This window comes from Colossoma macropomum, unplaced genomic scaffold, assembly GCF_904425465.1.
Source record: "Colossoma macropomum unplaced genomic scaffold, Colossoma_macropomum, whole genome shotgun sequence".
Classification (NCBI taxonomy): Eukaryota; Metazoa; Chordata; class Actinopteri; order Characiformes; family Serrasalmidae; genus Colossoma; species Colossoma macropomum.
The window spans coordinates 37143174-37160671 of record NW_023494805.1 but is presented as its reverse complement, the minus strand read 5'-3'; the positions used below and the strand labels follow the sequence as shown (position 1 = coordinate 37160671).

General features: G+C 39.6%; 1 protein-coding gene across 1 annotated transcript; it reads left to right on the top strand.

Annotated features, from left to right (window-relative positions):
* The first annotated feature begins 1269 nt into the window (after nucleotides 1–1269).
* On the top strand, nucleotides 1270–12334 carry rgs18 (regulator of G protein signaling 18). Its single transcript, XM_036597575.1, has 5 exons — nucleotides 1270–1549; nucleotides 3666–3782; nucleotides 3916–3977; nucleotides 6509–6675; nucleotides 11303–12334. Exons 1-5 carry the CDS (start codon nucleotides 1428–1430, stop codon nucleotides 11546–11548), a joined length of 714 nt encoding a protein of 237 aa, XP_036453468.1. The 5' UTR covers nucleotides 1270–1427; the 3' UTR covers nucleotides 11549–12334.
* The last annotated feature ends 5164 nt before the right edge of the window (nucleotides 12335–17498 follow it).

Sequence of the window (17498 nt, the reverse complement as noted above, 5' to 3'; positions counted from 1 at the left end):
GCATTTATAATCACTCCAGCTGGTTTCCTGATACGTTTAATCTGCAACGAGAAACTGTCAAACACTAAAAAGTCACGAGGCTATAGTCAGCTTCTTGTTCGCCAGCTTCTTATTAGAATTTTCCCATTCCACCTTAAATGGTGGAGCAGTTACATTCTGGCGCCTCATGCACCATTTAAGGTGGAACTGGAATATTAGAGCTGGAGAATGAAAAGCTGACCTCAGCCTTGTGAAAATTTGTATGTTGAGAGACATTTTCAAAAAACTATTCTACTTTTGCAGAAACGTTTCCTGCCAGAGATGTGAAAAAGCTGAGCTAAACCTTAAAGCAGAGCAAAGTACGTTTGCGTTTTTGTTTAGATTATGTTTTTATGGTGGTTTGATTTTTAGTGAAAGGACAAAATGGCTCTTTTTAACATTCGCTTTACCGACCCCTGTACTAAGCCTTACTATTCAGTAACTACAGGGACTTCACTGCAAACTGCCTGGGCTATTCTTAAGTTATTGAAATATATAGTAAAACTTTGGGCCTGCTAGTGGGATGTGGTCAAGGAGTTAGAGGAGAGTTCAATGAGATTTCTGTTTATACTGCAAAAAAGTCTGTATTTATCGCACATCCAATCAGAGACACACTATTTTGATCATAATTTATCGCATTTCATGTTCATATCATTTCTGCCACAAATTGTTACAAAGGACATCTCTCACACTCACTTTCAGGGACATTGCATCCATTCATATTAGCACATATATATGGGTGTGTGTGCATATATGTATATTATCAACCACCCGGGATACTATGGCAACAGCCTAGCCATGGATACCACAGCAAGGGCCTAACAAAGACCTTGGATACCATAGCAATGAGCCAGCATCACTTTAGAAACCACCCAGGATTCCATAGCAACGGCCTAGCAACACCTTAGCAACCACCTGGAATTTTACGCCAACGGCTTTGTCAAGCTGAACTTTCACAAACTTTACAAAGACTTTGACTCTGTCTTCAGATTCATTTGAGTGTCCCCAAAACGTAGCCCACTGGGCCCTCATGAAGAAGAACTAAATTTTCACTACACCGTCTACAGTCTTACACGGACCCCTACAATCCATATTAACCATTACTGGTTTGTCCAAGTGCTTAAGAGTTTCCCCAACCAGTCATCATCCATCCACCCAGCTGCCTTGAAAAAGCATATCTTGCTGATAGCTCTGCGTTCAATACCTTGGAAAAACTTTCTCAGCTGTGTTACGGTAAAGCAGGGGCAGCTCCCTCAACAGGAAGTCACTGTTAACAGGTATGGGAAATGACCTCTTAACACACTTGATGCAAATCGCAGGGTTCAGGGTTTGGTTAAATAAGGTTGTCCCAGTGTCCACCTTCAGAAGAGAGAAAGCCAGAGAAAGAGAGAGAGCGAGAGAGGAAGAGCATGGAGACCTTTGTTTTTCTGTTTCCTCAATTCAACTTCTCTGCACCCAAGGAGGAAGTGTATTTCAAAATGCTCGGTGAGACCGAGTTGCGCGCCTCCAGAATGAAAGACAGCAACTCAAGGTATGTTTTTTTAAGGTTTTTTTCCCAAAAGAAACTGCCGTTCTTGCATTTAAACTCAAGGAACATGCTGGTTTGCCAAAGATGTGCAGCTCTTCAGTATGATAGGCTTTGCTGGATGATTAGAAAAGGTTGAAGAGAGACTTCCTTTATTTGCATTACTCAACTCTATGTACGACAATGCTAATTCAAACATGTTTCATCACAGCAGTTTAGCTGTCGCTGGGCATGTTGAATCCAGACTTTCCTGCTGTTTACTCAACCATCTATTGACATAGTTACAAAGCAGGATGGAAACCTGTTGTCACCTGCCTTCCAATGCAGTTCATGCCAATGTCAAATTCTTTACCCATGGCTGCACAAGGGAATAATAACACTATGATGGCAAAATGTCTGTAACAGTAGCAGTAATCCTATTGGTTTGACTAGTATAATAGATATTCGCTGTTCAGTTACCTTCGTTAGCGATATAGAGAGCGAAACCTTGCTATTAAGAGCCTTTAGGAACCTCATGTAAAACGGTTCTGGTTCATGAAGCCAGCTTCTCTTATAAAATCCATCTTAGCAAGTTCTTTCAAAGAAGGTTTATGCATTGAGAACAGACATGGTTCCTGATGTTTTGTCTTCTAGGGTGAAGCAATACTTCCCCTCTTTTAGCTGGTCACAATAGATTAGCATTGTGCTGCTGCCATTCAGTGCAAAGGCCTGCACACTACATATGGTGCATCTAACCTCATACAATAAACAATGTCAGATTAGAAAGTAGATTTTTTGTCCCTCCCCAAGGTTCTGTATTAAAAATAAAGGCACCAAAAAGAGTTCCATGGAAGAACCACGTGTGGTTTCACTAAGAACCTCTCAATGCACGGTTCTTTGGCGTACCGTTTTTGCAAATGAGATATGTGTGAGTGTTAACTTTTAAAGTTTAAATAACCTCCAAACCTGAAACTGGTATAGAAGCTTAACATTATGTGAAGTTATTATCATGTGAGCATTGTGCTACATTATGTGATGTTTTTAGTGTTTATTGTAACATGCTACAGTAACACATTGCAGTTACCAAATAAAAGCTGCAATACTTGTGTATTAGTTTCTGGAACCCACCTTGATAAAAGGTAAATGACTAAATCTTAATGTTTCTGGATACAAAACAATGATGCTTGGTCAAATAATTGAAAAGAAACCTGAACTGATTTTTAAGTGACTAAATTCTCATTACCACAAAAGGATTGAAGATAAATCTGAAAACAGTGTTTGACTTTCTTTTCACAATCTGTGTACTGTATAAAGTCTGACTAAGTATTTTAAAGCTTATCATTAAAAGATGTTAATAAAATATAGTGTTCTATAAGGGTCTCATTATCATAACACATTCGCTTCACATCCTTACAGTTTGCAAGGAAAACATTAAAGAGATTCATTGTAAAAACAGACTACTACAAACTCACTTTTCTAATTAAAAAAAAGGGATAATGAGAAACACATGAGAATCAGAAGTAGGGTTAGAATTTGGGTGAAAATAAGTAAATAAATAAGAGAACAATCTGACATGTGATGCATTTAATCCGTAAATTTCCTCTATATAGATTATCGGTGCCTGGCCAAGAAGTGCCATAAATTCACCTAGTGATCTTTTGAAGCATCGAATCACACTAATGTAAATCTGACAGATCAAAATCTCTGCACTGAAGAGGAAAGAGACCATCCTCAGCTAAACAGGCCATTTTTAGAGAGTAAAACAGAAGTAATGAGTAGTGAGATTACTTTTTCCAGGATGCCGGGAGTTGAAATAATACGTTTACGGTTTAAGGAGTAATTAGTCATTTCCAAGAAGTTTTTTTCTTTCCAGAAAATGTGTGCATGACACAGACTGCGAAAACAAAGAATCTAATCTAATACAGAGAATCTAATCTAATCGATCTTCTATGGCATCTCTCAAAGAACCACCTTTTTAAAGAGTGTACAAACAATGTAAATGCACCCTCAAAGGCCCAAAACTGCTTTCATTTTCCAGGGGTGCACTTTTTACTTTGCCTAACTAAAGGTACTGGAGATGTACCTTGAGGGTACCAATGCAGGCCTTTATGGAACATTTTTGTGTATCATTCTCTCTGTGTAGAAATAAGAACAAGGAAAAGGAAAAGGACAAAAAGAGTAGACTCAGCCTTCTGCTGGCCAAGTCTGGATCACATGAAAACGTCAGTCCTGAGAAAAAGCCACCAGCTAAAACCAACAAGTAAGTCCTCATCACTTGACTAATCTAGATACTGCTAAGCCATTTGACATGATAAAACATTAGAAACACTTTCTCTGAAGACCACAATCTGCAGCTTTGAGAGATGAACTAACATCTTATCCATGGCTTGCAGCATCCCTCCTGAGGTGGCTTTGAGATGGAGCGATTCCTTTGAAGAACTACTGGGTCATCCAGGTGAGATCCCGTTAACTCCGATCATGCAGTAGAGCTTAACATTTGAGTGAGTGCCCTGAAGCACGGTCTGAGATCACCAAAACCCCACTGTTTGGAGCTCTGCAACAAAAAGAAGAAGAAGGGCTAGCTCACGGCTGCCTGTAGTGCTCCTGCAGAGAACCGAAGGTTCAGGGAACTCGATTAGGATAACGTGAGACATTTGTGGTAGTGTGACATTTCAAACCAGCCCCTGCACTGCTCAAAAAAGCTCAGAGCTTTACGATCAGCAAACAAACATAGCATTTACTGAAACAGCCCTGCTGTGAGGAAGCTCTGCAGCCGTACAGCATGCAAAACCAAGAATCATCACTTCTGCATTGTAGGTTGATTCAAGTAAACAAATGTCATGGTTTGTTTGCTCGAGACCAGTGGTGGAAATGGCTTGGTATGGTATAACTGCCCACCACAAGCACTAAAGATGCTAATACATGGTTGGGTCTTGTGCGTTTCCTGCATTAAGAATTTACCACTTTGCTTCAGTTACAATCAGGAACCAAATGCTTGACGTTTTTAAAACTTCACCTTACATCACTTAAAAAGGTCTGAGAGCTGCTGACTTTTTCCCCTATTTTTTAATGGCAGACTTGATAGCATTTCATATGTTAACACATTTCCCTACTATTCTTTCCTCTCTATAAAACACAAATAGCAGACTAACTGTTATGATCAGATTAGCTCTTCATCTGTATTGGAATTCTGATATCAACATAAAATAAATGTAGATTTACCTCTTTAATAAGAAAGCTGACTGACATTAGCAGGCTAGTTAGCACAGAGTCAGGAATTACCTTCCGTTTAGGCTTATGCTAAATGACTTTGGCAGCTAACACATTAGCTAACGGTGATTATTGTGAAATAAATGTAGATTTAGAATGTTGACACCACTAACTCTCTTCTCTCTGCCTCTTCTGACTGACATTTGCATGCTAACTGACTCTAACTAGCTAGGTGTCAGTAATTATCTTCTATTCGGGTCATGCTAACTAACTTTGGCAGCTAACACATCAGCTAACTTGGTAATTATTGTGAAATAAATGTAGATTTAGAATGTTGACACCACTAACTCTCTTCTCTACTCCTCTTCTGACTGACATTCGCATGCTAACTAGCTCTAACTAGCTAGGTGTCAGCAATTATCTTCTATTTGGGGCATGCTAACCGAGTTTGCCAGCTAATGCATTAGCTAACCTATTAAATACTGTGTTGACACCACTAACTCTCTGCTCTACTCCTCTTCTGACTGACATTTGCATGCTAGCCAGCAAGGTGTCAGTAATTATCTTCTATTTAAGTCATGCTAACTAACTTTGCCAGCTAATGCATTAGCTTACTTGATCATTAATTGGTAAAAAAAAAATGAAAACAATTACATTGACTAGACTAGATATTCAAATGACACCAAGGAATGAGGAAACTAAACACAGAGCACTTTTATTATTGTTCGTGGAGTCTTTCACTATACTTTCAAAACATGCCGCATGCTAACAATGCAATACCACAACTTTTCAGTAGCTGAATAGGCTGTAGCCTGGATTTGGGGGCGTTTAATGATCAATTTGATGATCAATTTTATGTGAACACACTTTAGAAACAGTGTGAAAGTGTGAATAGGCCCCTGCCTGGCAGTGGTTAAGTGAGGTTTCTCATTTACTGCTGGTTTAAAGGCTTATTACATATTAAGCCTTATTTATCAGTAACTACAGAGACTTCCATGCAAACACGTTGAGCTATTCTTAGGTTATAGAAGTGTGTAATAAAACTTTGGGCCTGCCAGTGGGCTCTGGCCATTTAAGGGGTTAATATCACATTTATTGTACTGAACATAGATAAGACTGTTCTGTAAATGCAGCTGTTGAGCTGTGCTGGTTGAATGTGCTCAATGATGCAGGCAGATAGCATACTTCTATACAAAAATATAAAAATCTAGCTATGTTGCAGGGTACATTTTAACACATACTCAGAAAACAGTGGCAGGTTTCGCACACTGAATTGTTCGGAATAAAGTAGCTCTCAGGAGAAACACTCTAATGTCTCAGCTTAAGTGGCTACATACCATGCTATTGGTCAGTTAACTTCATGACATTCACAGTACGGTTCTTTAGTACTAGATTAATTACACTTTCATGGACAAATTACAAATGACAATGTACTACAACTACAACTTATTTGGGGGCGTCCTGCCCATTTCCACCACCAGTTCTAGACCAGTGATTCTCAAGCCTGGTCTAGACTTAGTGTGACATTCGCTGTACTTTAACACACCCAGTTGAACTCAGGAAGGGCTTGATAATTGTTAAGTCCATCAGTTGTTTTGAAAGCGAGGAATACACCAAAATATACAGGTCATGACCACGTTAGGACCAGGATTGAGAACCATTGTTCTAGACTTCCCTAATTTATTCAAACCACTTTATGATGCATATTCTATTTCAAGACTGTGCCTTATAGAGGACCACTTATGCCAAATGTCATGTGCAACTTTCCTGCTTTAGATGGGGTAGAGGCCTTCACGCAGTTCTTGCGCACCGAATTCAGCGAGGAGAACATTGAATTCTGGCTGGCGTGCGAGGACTACAAGAGCACAGAGTCAGCCACCAAGCTGCAGTCCAAGGCCAAGCAGATGTACGCCGTGTTCATCGACAGAGAAGCCCCCAAAGAGGTATGCAAGCGCCCTTACTCATGTTCATTAGCGCTACATTACAGTTATTCAGATCATGCTTTTCTTGACCTTCAATGAAGCCTCCATCATTAAGCTCAGTCTACATGCAACAGCTGCCTTGTGTTCCTCTGTGAATGTCTTATGTATAAGTATACACTATTAAAAACATAAAGGACTCTTTGGAGGGATGCCATTGAAGAACAACCTTGGATCCCTAAAGAATGTGGTTCATGGTTCAGTGGTTGGTTCTGAAAAAGAATACTCCAGTAGTTTTTCCACCCAGTCTGTATCCTCATCATTTGTAGTGTATGGTCAATTGCCATGGACCATTATTTAGACCAGGGGTGCTTAAACTTTTTGTCTTGGAGGGCCAAAGTGCAATGTGTGGTTGGGTCAAAGGCCAAAAAGACAAAACAATATAAAAATAAGGAACGTAGCTCGGTTTCAAATGTAATTTATAACAGTTTTCCAGATTTCGTTACTAAAATACTACAAAAATAAGAAGTTATTAAGGTGTAGATATATAAAAGTATGTTGTTTCATTGGGTAGGAGTTGTGGCTAGGGTAACCTTTTGGTGGGCCAAATCAGACATCCTCATGGGCCAACTTTGGCCCACTGACCACACTTTGGGCAGCCCTGATTTAGACGTGTTCCATGTGCTTAGAAAGGAACCGAAAACATGATAAAAGCCAATGGGTACTGAAGCAACTGTCCAGTGGCTTCAAGTGTTTTGAGTCTGTTCTTTTACAGGGAGGCGCATTGTTATGACTGTGAATGTAGCTATGGGCAGGACTGGAGAGGCCTAGGCTCCCTCACTTGGGAGCCAAATTTTGGATTGCTCAAAACAAAAAAAAAGTCCTTTGATGTCAATGAAAATGTTACACAATGGCTCCTGTCATATTGGTGCTCTTATAATACAGGATGAATCTGAAGGCGTTGAGTTCTTTTGTTGTTCTTTTGTGCTTTTATTTTGACCTGAAAAAAAAATTAAGTCTCTCCTTTTATCACCAATTTTCAAGGGATGCTATCGCCATGGCAACATTTACACAGCTGCATTCCGCCATCGGTCGTGTAACATTGCAGTGCCCCCTGGAACTCTTACTTTTCACTTTTTTAACACCAACATATAACGTTAAACACCTTTCTCCACTGTTTCTGCAGATGGTGGAAGCTTAGCTGAGTTGTGTTCATTTCTAGTGTAGCTATAGCAGGCTACATTATACGGGCAAAAGTATGTGGACACCTGACTATCTCACCTATATGAGCTTGCTGGACATCCCATTCCAAAACCATGGGCATTAATATGGAGATGGCCCCCTTTTGTGACTATAACAGCCTCCACTCTTCTGGAAGGCTTTCCACAAGATTTTGGGCGTGTTTGTGAGAATTTGCACCCATTCAGTCAAAAGTGCATTTGTGAGGTCAGGCACTGATGTTGGACGAGAAGGCCTGGCTCACAAGTGACATTCGAGTTCATGAGGTTCAGCACGAGGTCAGGGCTCTCCACACCAAACTCATCATGTCTTTATAGAGCTTGCTTTGTACACAGGGGCTCAGTCATGCTGGAACAGGAAAGGGTCTTCCTTAAACCGTTGACACATAGGAGGAATCATCTAAATGTCTAACATGTCTTTGTATGCTGTAGCATTAACATCACCCTTCACTGGAACTAAGGGGCTCAAACCCTGAAAAACAGCCCCAGATCATTATCCCTCCTCAACCAAACTTTACTATTAGCACTATGCATTACAATAGGTAGTGTTATCCTGGCATCTGCCAAACCCAGATTCATCCATCAGACTTCCAGATAGTGTCAATTCATCACTCCAGAGAACACATGTCCACTGCTCCAGAGTCCAGTGGTGGTGTGCCTTACACCACTCCAGCCGATGCTTGGCATTGCACATAGTGATCTTAGACTTTTGTGCAGATGCTCAGTCATGGAAACCCATTTCATGAAGCTCCTGATGCTTGTGCTGTTGCTTTCAGGTGCAGCTTGCAACTCTAGTAAGCGATGCACTACACGCTTCACCGCTTAGTGACCCTGCTGTTTGAGTTTGCATGGTCTGCTGCTTCGTGGCGGAGCTGTGTTTTACTCCTACACTCTTCCATTTCAAGATCATAGCACTTTCTGTGGACCAGGGCAGACCTGGCAGAGCAGAAATTTCACTTACTGTAACAGTGCCACGTTTAAAGTCTTTTAGCACCTTTTGGCACCTTTATTTTTTCAGACTGATCATGCCCGAAGTATTCCCTGTGCACATTGTGCCACCTGCTATCTATTAGATTATCTGTACATGATATGAACCTACCAGAACAAAGCCCACTACAACTGAAACCCAGTGTGCACACTGGCCTAGCAGCGCTTTCATTTGCTCGTCAATTGAGCTTTGACATCTACGGCATCGGCCTGAAAGAAAAGCCTCTGTATCTGCATGAGTAACTTGAGAAAGCTGAGCCGTGCGGCTGGCCACACAGCGTCCGGAGCGTTGCGTGGCCGCATGACCAAGATGGAGATGTGACCGTGTGGTTTTCCTGCTTGCATGTGTCACAGCTGGGTCTGTGAAACCCCCCCTCCGACACTCAACCGCCCACACTCTCTCAGCCTGAGAAAACACAAGAACGTGCAAACAGGAAAAAAAACTCGTGAGCAGAAGTCTAAACCGTGTCGAGAGGCAAACTTGGGATACTTCTGCAGTTTCTCATGCATGATTATAACATGGAGATGCTTTCGAAAACAGACTCGCCAAGGAGGAAACTCTAGGGCTTTGTGCGTAACTGAAAGGTGCTGCATTCTTTATGCACTGAGCACTATGCAGTCGATGAGATCAGCCAGCATCGCCGAATAACCCACAGGGCAGGCCGCTTTAATTCGGCCTTTCAAGATCTATTCAATATTTAGGTGATTCGTTGCTCTGTAAGAACTTTCAGGCCCAACTTCAACTTTCTCCCTACTTTAAGTTCTTCAGAAAATAATTCGTGGCATGTGAGAGCAGCCAAATGTTCAAACTGGAGTGTGTTCAGTGTTCATGTTGTAGAATTACAATAACTGCTGTTCTACGTTGATGTTGCATTTAGCAACTCAATAGTTGAGATGTAGAGTCATTCAGAGGGGTTTGATGGTGCTAACTTAGATTTCTTTACAGTGGTGGTGATAGGAACCAGGGGTCCAATGTCTAAAACACAAATATAGCCATTTTATTTACTAGCCAAAACAACCAGTGATCCTGCATGTGAGGTTTTATATGTAATGTCAATATTAAAATTGTCTTAGAAGTTTTCCTCAAGGACTATTTTGCCTCACAAAGCCCTGCATGTACCCCTCCACCATGGCTTTTACATCTGATCTGATTCTGATTTTTGAAGCCATTTCTGGTGGAGTGGTACATGCAGGGTGTTGTGAGGCAAAATAGTCCCTGCACAAAACTTAAAAGACAATTCTACGCCAAAAACCTGATCTCTCAGGCATCCAGCAGTGTATTCATAACTATTTCCTATTATAACTTTCTGTAATGTAGCTGTTCGACACATTAAACTACTCAGACGTCTGGTTCCTGCCACCACCACTGTGAACAATGCTGACTCAGGAAGTTACTCTAGAATGGACTGGACTGCTTTGCTGTTGCTCACACCTCTCTCTTTGCAGCTTTAGCATTTACCGTAGACCAAACGTTGCCAAAAAAAAAAGAATACAAGGAAGTCATGACTTAAAGAGTTTTGAAGTAACACTTATTTTGCCCAGCTCTGCTTATAAAAATGAGCAGTTCTTTGATCAATGCTGCAGAAGAACCCCCAAAAAGCCTTGCAATGGGTGGTTCTTTGGTGTAAAGAACCTCAACATAATGTACATGCTCTAGGAAGAACCTTTAAGTTGATATAGAGGCGAACACTTTCTGAAGGTTCTTCAAATCTTGACAAGTTCTTCACATTCACATCTTTTTCATGGTTTTAGGGAACCAGCAGTGGTTCTTCTATGGCATTGCTCAAAGAATTTTACTTATAGAATTTATATATGAATTCATCATTGCATGCATATTTACAAACCTATAGATTATTTAAGAACATCAAGAATTACATTATATAAAAATACTACTAAAAGAATATTAATTACGTTAATAAAAATAAAGAATCTACTTTTTCCTCATGCAACGTGATGGTTAGAAAACTTTGCTTTGGGGAACCAAAAAAAAACTGGTTTGCTCCTTTTATTGCATCTTTTTTGAAGAGTATAACAATACAGCCTGATGCAAAAGTTTGTGCGCCCCTGGTCAAATTACATGTTTTTGTTTTATGGGGGGAAAAAAACTTGGAGGAGGAGCTGGAGCTTTTTAGAAACATCTCCTGCGTGGGTTTGTGATTCTTTATAGTTTTAAGGAATATGAGAGCTGCTATTCACACGAAAGTGGTCTAGACTGACAGCAATTATGCTTTGCATGGTAATTGCTTGGTACCTTCCATGCAAAATTGATGGTAATTACCTTTTTCCGTGATGTTTTTGTGCTTTATGACATTGTTTTGCGTTAGGTTTGCACAATGATGTTGCTGGCTCCTAGATGCCATAGCAAATGTTTCATTTCTTCTTGATGATCAAAAGCAAACCTAATTTTTATTTTCCATGTTTTGCAGATTAATATCGACCACTCGACCAAGCAGACCATTCAGAAGGACATCGCCCAACCAACTCAGTCCTGTTTCGATGCAGCGCAGAGCAAAATCTACGCCTTGATGAAGAAGGACTGCTACCCACGGTTTCTCACCTCCGACATCTATCTGACCCTGACAAAGAGGAAGGGCCCTGCAGTCATGACCAGGAGACGATCGCGATCCTTTGTGTTCAGTGAACGGGGCGAGACCACGACACCCTGGTTGTAGCTTCTCAGCAATGATTCTGGGGCCTTGTTTATGAAAAAAAATTATATGGATTTGATCATAATATAGTCGTATGTGTTGAAATTGTGTTTGTAAAATGTGAATTTGGCGCAAAAATGTACATAGATCAATACAAGTTGCTAACAACGCACAAATATTTACTTTATGATTGCGCATTAGACTGTGTAATTTGTGAATGTTGTGTGTTTATATGCCATTTTGATCCTAAAGCTGCACTATGTAAGATTTAAAGCCTGAAATTGCTATTTAAAAGTCAGAATTGTCTGGTCAGGAGCTTTTCAGACCACATCATACGAAAAAAGGTCTGCCTCAATGTTTAGGTCTCAAATGCAAAATCAAAATTATACTAAACTGTTCTTCCATATGTAGTGATGTGGCTTGCAATTACACATTTCCACCAGAGGGGTCTCCAAATCCCCAAAACTTACATAGTGCAGCTTTGAGAACAAATTTAGAATTCAATTTAATTTAAAATCATAATTTTTATAAATAAGGCCCCTGGTTTGTGTGATCGTACATCGGCAGCTGTACGTCGTTCACACTCACTTGACTTGACAAACTTGCTATGTGTGTACGTTAACATTTGCGGCATTAGGATGCATATTCACATTCGAATACTAACGTTATTCCTAAATTATTTTGAAAAAACTCTCCCTTTGCTCAAGATTCCTTGCTAAGCTATTACTAACTACATGGTTAGAGTCTTTCCTCTGACTTGTAAATTGTATATAAAACTTGTGGGATAAATCATTGTATAATAAAATGTATTTCAATAAATAAATTATTGAATCATCTCTCATTGACAGCAACCAAATGACTGGGCCTTGCTCTTTCTCTCGTTCTCTGTCCATCACATATAGACTGTTTTTGTCTGTATATTGATATGCAGAGTCACAGCTGGCTAGAAGAGTCTAAAAACTAATTTAAATAATGCCTCAGGTAGAAGTAAAAGTAGCTACCACGTTTAGTAAACACACATCAGGTCCAAAAATCCTCAGGTACTGAGTTCTCTGTAGAATTTTACTGGAACTACTTAGAACATCCAACATCAACCAGCACAGTAGAGCTGAAAGATTAATCAAAGACTGCAATTTGCCTTAACAAGTGGGATCCAACATTGTCATGTCACTATGGAAACGCAAAGAGTTTTAGTTTGTGGGCAGAGCCTTATTTTAGCCACACCCCTGCAAGTGAGGCTGCATCCCTGTCCCTCATGGCCACATGGTGAGCAGTTAGATCCCATCGTTTTGAAGTAAAAGTGTCCCAAAGTCTGCAAATCAATGGGAACATTAAGAATTGTCAATGCTGAAACATATATTTTATGAAATTGTTTGTGTTTTCATAAAAATATTATGATTTTATGTGTGTACAACTGTTCAGTGTGTTTGGTAGGCATGTCCTGGCTAGTGCTGTTGACTTATGCTTAAAATGAGAAAAAATTGTCACTACCAAAACAGTGACTCCTGAAACATTTGGCAAAATTTGATAGTGGTATGCTTTATGTAGGGTTGTGACTGATTTGGTAGTAACACAATAGAATGTTCAGTCATTTATTTTAATAAATTAAACATAATTAAAATATATGGCCATTAAAGCGAAAGGATTTTACACTGCAAAAAATGGGATCTTGTCAAGTAAAATTGTCTTAAATATAGTTGATATATCTAATATCTCATCTGTTGAGATTGTTATAAGCATAATTTAAGATTATCTAACTTATTTGTAGGCATTGTTTACTTGGTTTAGGTCATTTTATTAAGTAAAATTTACTCACTATATTGGCAGACAATGTTGCTTGTCTTAAGAAATGTGCTGGAAACTAGCAAAGTTATCTGCCAGAATAGTGAGAAAATTTTACTAAATAAAATGACCTAAAACATGAGTAAAAATGTCTATAAATAAACTCATATAATAAGCGCACAACCATCTTAAAATGAGAAATATTCGCTATTTGGACTAGATTTAAGATCATTTTACTAGACAAGATACCATTTTTTGCAGTGTAATTTAAAGTGTTATGAACTCAGTTCAGTAGAATGATCCATATACAATAATTCTTAAATGTGGCCACAAGATTCACTGGGCTGGTAGCCGAGTGGCCAGTACAAATCTGTGTACACCTGCTGGAAACCAAATGTGAATAACTAAAATAGAACCAGCACAGAATGTAAACATTACTCATTATTCATTACTTCATAAACACACTGTAGAACTGAGCGTAACATTGTTGTCACACAACTTTGTAGCTCCATTTCTGTGGATTTTCTTTTTTTTTTAAAAAATATATGCAAAATTTCCTTTGAATTATTTTCAAATTTCATGATGAACGGATCAACAGAAATAGTCCAATATTACTTGGAAAGAAAACTTGTTCCATTAACTTCAATTCAAATTTCAGAAGGTTTTTCTCTTCGTCTGTAAAGTCATCATTTTACAATGTTTTGTTCAGACGGTGACGATATGTAGAAGTACTGAAACTGAGAAAAGGAAACAAGAACCCACTTCTGGATTCAGTTTACTAAATCTGAAATCGCTTCATCACCCTCCAGTGATGTCATCACCTGCTTTACCACCAACTAGAGCTAATACTTACATGTGGGAGTGTAAAGGAACCGAAATCGTTACTGTCATGTTTTCAGTAGCCACAAAGTTGTGAGCTGGCATCTGATTCCATCTCCTTCCACAATAAGACAGGTACTGTTGCATGCTATCTTCTCTGCAGCCACATCTGTGCAGGTAATCCATTATTAGATATGCTTGTTACATCCTAGGCCTTATTATTCTGTAACTACATTGCAACTACAATGCAAACTGTCTGACCTATTGTTACATTATGGATTAGTAATAATATTTGTAAGATAATTAAGTGTTTGACCACTTAAATGGTCAGTTATAAAAAATACATAGATAATTGTATAACTGACCAATTAAGTGGTCAAACACTATCCACTCACCCTCCACTTTATTAGAAGCACCTACTTCCGTCACGTATTGTCACATAGCAGAGCACCACTATAGAATGCATTGCAGTGTCAATAAACGTCTTTTTTATACTTCACTCATAGAAATTCAATGAAATAAAACCTTCAACATATATTTGAAAATCAAACCATGCCATCATCATAGCCATATAATCACCACAGACAAATATTGGCAGTAGAATGGATAGCCAATGACTTTAAATATGGCCTGACGTAGGTACTGTCATAGTGCTAGATCTGCCCAAGTCAACTGTAAGTGCTTTTATTGTGAAATGGAAGCATCTAGGAGCAACAACAGCTCAGCCACAAAGTGATAGACCACACAAACTCATTGAGCGGGGCTGCTATCCTCTGTGGCATCACTCATTGAGTCCAAACTACCTATGGAAGCAACACCATCACAAGAACTGTGCATTGGAAGCTTCATGAAATGAGTTTCCCTGGCCGAGCAGATGCACGTGAGCCTAAGACCACTATGTGCAATGCCAAGTGTTGGCTGGAGTGGTGTAAAGTACGCTGCCACTGGACTGCACAGGTGTGCATAGCTTCATTGACAACAATGGTTTTGTATTATTGAGTGCTACGTGGTGCATCTGGTGAACTGTGACCTTTAGGTGAGACATGTTGGTGCAGTCGGCACCAGGGCTAGTGAAATTTGTGCACGGCAAGATTACACAGGCCACAGTCTTGTTACGCACCGATACTTATGCTGGAGACCAACAGGACAAAAGTAAAGACTCGAAACTTGAGACAGGTATGGAGATTATTGGTTGAGTCAAGGCGACATAAATGTAGCAGCATCAACTCAAGACTGAGCACCGAGGAGCGTGTGAGCACCCCTTAAATTAGGGTGCCCACAGCTGCTAACACTCTGCCCTAATTACTCAGTGCTGGCTCTCCAGCCCCTCCTAGGTGGCCAAGCAGGCTCCCTGGACGTTACAAGTCTCTAATTGTACGTCAGCAAGGTGTGCAAGGCTCTGCTGGTGTTTCTATTAAAGAGGCCTGTGAGTGTCCATCAGACTGAAGGTAGTAACAGACTTCAAACAGCTTCTCCCCCCTTTAAGATACTGGTTGATTTAAGGTTCCGGGCACACTGAGGACTGCAAATCAACCCAGAATTCAGGCTAACAAATTGAGACATTCTCCGCAATCCTTCAGCTAATACTCCATTTCCACCTTCGAAATTTCACGCAGATTAGTTTACGTAAGAGCCGACAATTCTTTCTTACTTCCCTTTTTTTGTATTAGTGATTCATTCGAAGGTGCCTACACCTCACTTTGTGCCCTAATCTGGATCAAATCCTGATCCAGTACTATTCAGTCCACCTACACTGGACGGCAAACATCAATTATGTATGCATATAAGGGCTTTTGGAATGCAGAATATCTGTCTTTGGCTCACAAGGAGCAGCTCAGAATCGAGGACGGAATAACAAAGGCAGCATTAGGGGTGGCAAATCTATGGCTTTCAGATATTACTGTGCCTCAAAAAAATAAAAAATAATAAAAAGGCATTAAACCTCAGAAGGAATCTATATTTCATGAGCAAACCAGTCTTGGGTAAAATATTAATGTTGTAGACAAATGGTGAGTGTAAAGCTACTTTATGGAATCCATTGCCAACAAAAACTTCATTATTCTTAAACTATCAGAGCAGAAAGCTGTTAAGCATGGCAGGGTTGTTTATGGCTCTTAATGGCTCTTAATCGTCATCTTCCAGGAGGATATTTTTAATGCCCATCATTAAGATCGATCGCAAGAAGGATGCGTCTCCTTTAGTCGATTTTAAAGTAAAAGTTGTCAGAAGCTGTTGTGTGACTATAACATGAAGAAAGTTTTATCAGGAGTAATGGACTGTATATGTAGCATGTGTAGTGTCTATATATGAGTAATGGTCTGAATATAGAGGCCTTCATGTGCTGGTTTAGGGGGCAGACTTGGCATCCAGTGGAATGTGAACAGAAAATGTTGGTCACTTTGCTCACTAAATCACTGAATTATTGAATCTTTTATTTTTTTTACGCACTCATGTTTGATAAGTGTCATACCGGTAGCAGTGGCACGATTGGGCCCAATGGGCTTAGGCCCACCCACATTTGACACTAGCCAACCCAAAGTGACAAATGTCGCATACGGACAGGAAGCATATTAACTCAAATGACCAAAGTAATCAAATAGACCATTTTTAACTGTAGGCAAAAGTTTGGAAACCCCTGTGTCGATTACACCTTTTTAACCACCTCTGCATGGAACCATTAGGCCTTACTTCAAGTCAAGTGTAGACAATTTCCGATGTGTAATAAATTCTGTGCCCTTCTCAGGATCTTGTGCTTACACTCAACAGCTGTGGGCTTCTCAAGCAGCTGAGGATATGAAACTAAAGATAATTTAATCTTACAAAGCAGTAGAAGGCTATAAAAGGATATCTAAACACTTCCTGCTTCCCACAGTCTGAAATGTCATTAATAAATAGAAATTAAGCCATACTGCTGAACTCAAGATAAGATGCTCATAGACTGTTTCAGGTATGCAAAGCAAAACTCCCACATCACTGTCAATGGCCTACAGGAAGATTTGGCTGCCATGGGAATAACAATGCTATGGATATATAAGGTTATGGATCCAATATTCAGCATTTCTGATGACACACAGGGAACAGAATTTACAAGTTTTACAAACCCAACTCCAAAAAAGTTGGGATTTTTGAAATGCTAAAAACAGAAAGCAGTGATTAGTAAATTTTGTTTGATAAGTATTAAATTGAATATGGTACAAAAACCAATATTTCACATTTTACCTCATAAAATTTTGTAAATATAGACTTTTTTCCAAATATTATGCCTGCAACACATTACAAAAAAAGTGTTGGGACAGGAGCATGTTTACCACTGTGTTATACAACCTTTCCTTTTAACAGCACTTAATAAACATTTGGAGACTGACAGTACAAA